This window comes from Poecilia reticulata, chromosome 20 (assembly GCF_904066995.2).
Source record: "Poecilia reticulata chromosome 20, P_reticulata-male-v2, whole genome shotgun sequence".
Classification (NCBI taxonomy): domain Eukaryota; kingdom Metazoa; phylum Chordata; class Actinopteri; order Cyprinodontiformes; family Poeciliidae; genus Poecilia; species Poecilia reticulata.
Window position 1 is genome coordinate 26,906,266 of NC_088849.1, and position 5,000 is coordinate 26,911,265.

Here is a 5,000-nt window from a genome sequence, read left to right on the forward strand (position 1 = left end):
TAAAAAATACCAAAAACATTAAAACACATCAAAACATGCCAAAAATACCAAACCATGCCAAAAATAACAAAAACATTAAGACACAGCAAAACATGCCAAATATACCGAAAACATTAAGACACATCAAAACATAGAAAAAATACCAAAAACATTAAAACACATCAAAACATGCCAAAAATACCAAAACATGCCAAAAATAACGAAAACATTAAGACACAGCAAAACATGCCAAATATACCGAAAACATTAAGACACATCAAAACATATAAAAAATACCGAAAACATTAAAACACATCAAAACATGCCAAAAATACCAAAACATGCCAAAAATAACGAAAACATTGAGACACAGCAAAACATGCCAAAAATACCAAAAACATTAAAACACATCAAAACATGCCAAAAATACCAAAACATGCCAAAAATAACGAAAACATTGAGACACAGCAAAACATACCAAAAATACCAAAACATGCCAAAAATACCAAAAACATTAAAACACATCAAAACATATAAAAAATACCAAAACATGCCAAAAATAACGAAAACATTAAGACACAGCAAAACATACCAAAAATACCAAAACATGCCAAAAATACCAAAACATGCCAAAAATACCAAAAACATTAAAACACATCAAAACATATAAAAAATACCAAAACATGCCAAAAATAACGAAAACATTAAGACACAGCAAAACATACCAAAAATACCAAAACATGCCAAAAATACCAAAAACATTAAAACACATCAAAACATGCCAAAAATACCAAAACATGCCAAAAATAACGAAAACATTAAGACACAGCAAAACATACCAAAAATACCAAAACATGCCAAAAATACAGAAAAACATTAAAACACATCAAAAAATACCAAAACATACCAAAAATACCAAAACATATATACACTGCTCAAAAAAATAACGGGAACACTTAAACAACACATTATAACTCCAAGTAAATCAAACTTCTGTGAAATCAAACTGTCCACTTAGGAAGCAACACTGATTGACAATCAATTTCCCCTGCTGTTGTGCAAATGGAATAGACAACAGATGGAAATTATTGGCAATTATATTTCATTCATTCAGATCTAGGATGTGTTATTTGAGTGTTCCCTTTATTTTTTTGAGCAGTGTTTAAAAAAAAACATACTAGGAAATAACACAAAATACCAAAAATACCAGAAAATACCAAAAATACCAAGTGATCATAATTAAAATTGTTCTGATACGTTTAGCTAGCAGCCACCATGCCGAGATGGGCCCCATACGGGGGAAAGGAGGGCAGACATATGGGTCCCAGATTGGTTTGTCTGCGGGTTCCACTGTGGTCCTTGTTCTGGTCTTGATCCTGATTCTGATTCTGGTCCTGGTTCTGGTTCTGATCCTGGTCCTGGTCCTGATCCTGGTTCTGGTCCTGGTCCTGGTTCTAGTCCTGGTTCTGGTTCAGGTTCTGGTTTTGGTTCTGGTTCAGGTTCTGGTTTTGGTCCTGGTTCTGGTTCTGGTTCTGGTTCAGGTTCTGGTCCTGGTCCTGGTTCTGGTTCTGATCCTGGTCCTGATCCTGGTTCTGGTCCTGGTCCTGGTTCTGGTTCAGGTTCTGGTCCTGGTTCTGATCCTGGTCCTGATCCTGGTTCTGGTCCTGGTTCTAGTCCTGGTTCTGGTTCAGGTTCTGGTTTTGGTCCTGGTTCTGGTTCAGGTTCTGGTCCTGGTTCTGGTTCAGGTTCTGGTCCTGGTTCTGGTCTTTGTTCTGGTTCTGGTTGGGCCCAGTGCTACAGTCAGTTTTCCACCTGAAGCCTTTTTTCCAGACTAACTTGTTACTTTTGATCAAAAGGAAACAAAATGAAACTTTTCAAACATCCGTCAGTCAAACGTCTCTTCAGCTCGACCCGATAATCTCCGGCTGACAGAACCGAGACAAGAACAGACGATTCTTCAGGTCTGAACAAAACCAGCAGCCCAGACAAGCCAGAACCGATCCGGTCGCTAAGCTAACAGCCAGCAGCAAAAACAGCACAACTCTGAGTCACTGAGACAACAGAACCGCTGCCGGCCCGGATCAGAACCGCTGTTCACCCGGATCAGAACTGCTGCCGGCCCGGATCAGAACCGCTGTTCTGAGGAGAAACATGAAATCTCACAGCACAAAACGAGCCGACCGAATAACTACACAGACTGAGAACCATAAAACTGATAGAGGAAACAGGAAGTGATGGACGGAGGAAACAGGAAGTGATGGACGGAGGAAACAGGAAGTGATGGACTGAGGAAACAGGAAGTGATGGACGGAGGAAACAGGAAGTGATGGACGGAGGAAACAGGAAGTGATGGACGGAGGAAACAGGAAGTGATGGACAGAGCAAATGTATGACTTCCTGAGGACGTCTTGTTCACTCAGGTCTTGTTTCTCCAGATCAAGCCCAGATCATCATCCCTCCACCACCATGCTTCACAGCTGCTCTGACCTTTGACCTCGTTTAATCTGATTATTCAGATGAAAACTTCTTGTTTCTAGAGACGGGAGGTTTTCCATACTGGTTTGGTGTCATGACCTTTGACCTCCTATCTGAGTTTGACGCTCTGACGTCGGGGTGAATCTGTTTGGCGATGACCTTTGACCTCTGACCTCCCCAGGTTGATGAGCAGCAGCTGTCGCCTCTCTGACGTCTGTCCAGTTAAAGCTTTAACTAAAAGTTTCAGGTTGTGACCCTGAAGTCCCTCTGATGAAGCCGAGCATCATGGGAACATCGATTCAGGAGGAGGAGAATGTGAACCGATTCCCAGACTGTCTGTTCTGCAGATTTCCATCATTCTGTGTTTTTTTTCTGCCACCTGAAGAATCTGAGAGGAAAAACTAACGAGGTGAAAATCCAGGAACAAATGAAAGAGGAGAAACAGAGACGAGAAAATTACCGATGAGAAAATTAAGAACCAGCAGGAACGAGAAAAATCGACCCAAAGCTGAAGACGAACGAGGAACAGAGGGAACAGGAAGGAGGAGGGAAAGAAAATTAAAATGCAGATCAGAAAACGGCTCTGAGACGCAGGAGCTGGTTACCATGACGACCGAGAGATAAAACATCAGCAGGTCATCTGTTTACCATCAGACGGGCCGAAGCGACCCGGTTCTGATCCAAACCGACTCATCACAACAGCAAACAGGCAGAAACCTGAACCAAAATAATCAGATAAACTATTAAATCATGAATCCAATCAGCTGCTTCGGTTCACGGAGAAAAGAAAATATGATCAGAAATTATAGATTTTATTCCCAGATCAGCCTGTTCCCATAATCCGGTTCTAATCCATGAAATATCACGAAGCCTGGAGGCGTTAAAACCCTCAGTAGTTCATCTGAAAGCAGAAAACCTGCATCATAAAACCAGTTAAACTCACTGGGACCAGTCGGGATCATCTGCAGCAGACGGAAACTCACTGCATCAAAATGTCAAATATCTCATTCATATCCAGCAGAAACAGTAAAAATGAATCTGGACAGAAAATATCAAAGATCAACCAGAGAATGAAAACCTGAATGATCCAGTTTAGGAACCAAACGTTCATTTACTCACCAGACGCTGCAGGATCTTCCTGCTCTTGTCGTCGGTGCAGAAGTCGGACATGATGCTCCGGTGGACCAGAACCAGGCCGTTGAGGAAGAGCCAGGATCCGAACCAGAGCAGAGCGAAGAGCAGCGTTCCCCGGCGGGACCAGAGCCGCAGGCCCAGCCAGCGCAGCAGGCCGCGCCCGCCGCCGCCGCCCGGCGCTCCAGGCAGCATGGCGCCCAGAGGAAACAGACCAAACACTCGTCCAACTTCACAGGAAATTATAATCCCTTATTAATCCAGATGAGCTCAGATTAATAAACTCAGATTAAGTTTTCTGAGCTTTGATGTAAATCACGTTGTCATCTGCGTATCGTCGGATTTTAATTCTTTTCATCTCCAGATGGTTGTCATGATGTTTTTGCCAAATGAAGAAAATCCTCCAGGAGATCCTGTTAGTTTTTGTTAACTTCTGTTTTTAATGTGAATAAAATATTTCAGGTTTGTTGTAAAACTTTGCTTTGAATCATCAGAAAACAAAAAGAGCCCAGTTTGGTGGAAACTGGCGGATCTGCCCATCGTCCAGCTGGAAGCTGGAGGTTTTCCTGCAGAACTGAATCCGTTTCATTTCCAGATTCTCCTGGATGTTTCTGGAAACCTGCAGCTCCAACGTGATCCGGTCAGGTTTCCCAGGAATCCTCCGGATGGAAACTCTGATCTACAGGACAGAAACAGAGACGAGTTATTTCCCTCTGAGGGAACAAACCAAACTTTACAAGATCTTTTCTTAGTTTTGGTTTTTCATTTAAAAATAAACTTTAAATTTGCAGCAGCTTTAAGAGACAAATCTGTTTCCAAAGTTTCTCCAAAGTGAATAAAGTTCCTGCTGTTTGTTCTGAAGCTGCTTCTTTTTTTAACCTTCATCGTTTCCTGATGTTGCTGCAGAATCCAAACCGTAAACTGGGTCAGGAACCAGCAGGAACCAGCAGGAACCAGCAGGAAACAGCAGGAACCAGCAGGAACCAGCAGGAAACAGCAGGAACCAGCAGGAAACAGCAGGAACCAGCAGGAAACAGCAGGAACCAGCAGGAAACAGCAGGAAACAGCAGGAAACAGCAGGAACCAGTAGGAACCAGTAGGAACCAGCAGGAACCAGCAGGAACCAGCAGGAAACAGCAGGAACCAGTAGGAACCAGCAGGAAACAGCAGGAACCAGCAGGAACCAGCAGGAACCAGCAGGAAACAGCAGGAACCAGCAGGAACCAGCAGGAACCAGCAGGAACCAGCAGGAAACAGCAGGAACCAGCAGGAAACAGCAGGAACCAGCAGGAACCAGCAGGAAACAGCAGGAACCAGCAGGAACCAGCAGGAAACAGCAGGAACCAGCAGGAAACAGCAGGAACCAGCAGGAAACAGCAGGAACCAGCAGGAAACAGCAGGAAACAGCAGGAAAC

The 5,000-nt window shown here is 43.3% G+C and overlaps 1 protein-coding gene across 2 annotated transcripts in view; it reads right to left on the reverse strand.

The window, feature by feature from the left end:
* The window catches only part of dipk1c (divergent protein kinase domain 1C), a 23,415-nt gene that overhangs the window by 16,135 nt on the left and 2,280 nt on the right, over positions 1 to 5,000 (reverse strand). For both annotated transcript variants that reach the window (XM_008396846.2, XM_008396845.2), the window contains exon 2: positions 3,574 to 4,264. In XM_008396846.2, coding sequence (XP_008395068.2) covers positions 3,574 to 3,780 — 207 coding nt within the window. In that variant the 5' untranslated portion in view covers positions 3,781 to 4,264. The remainder of the gene's footprint in view (positions 1 to 3,573; positions 4,265 to 5,000) is intronic.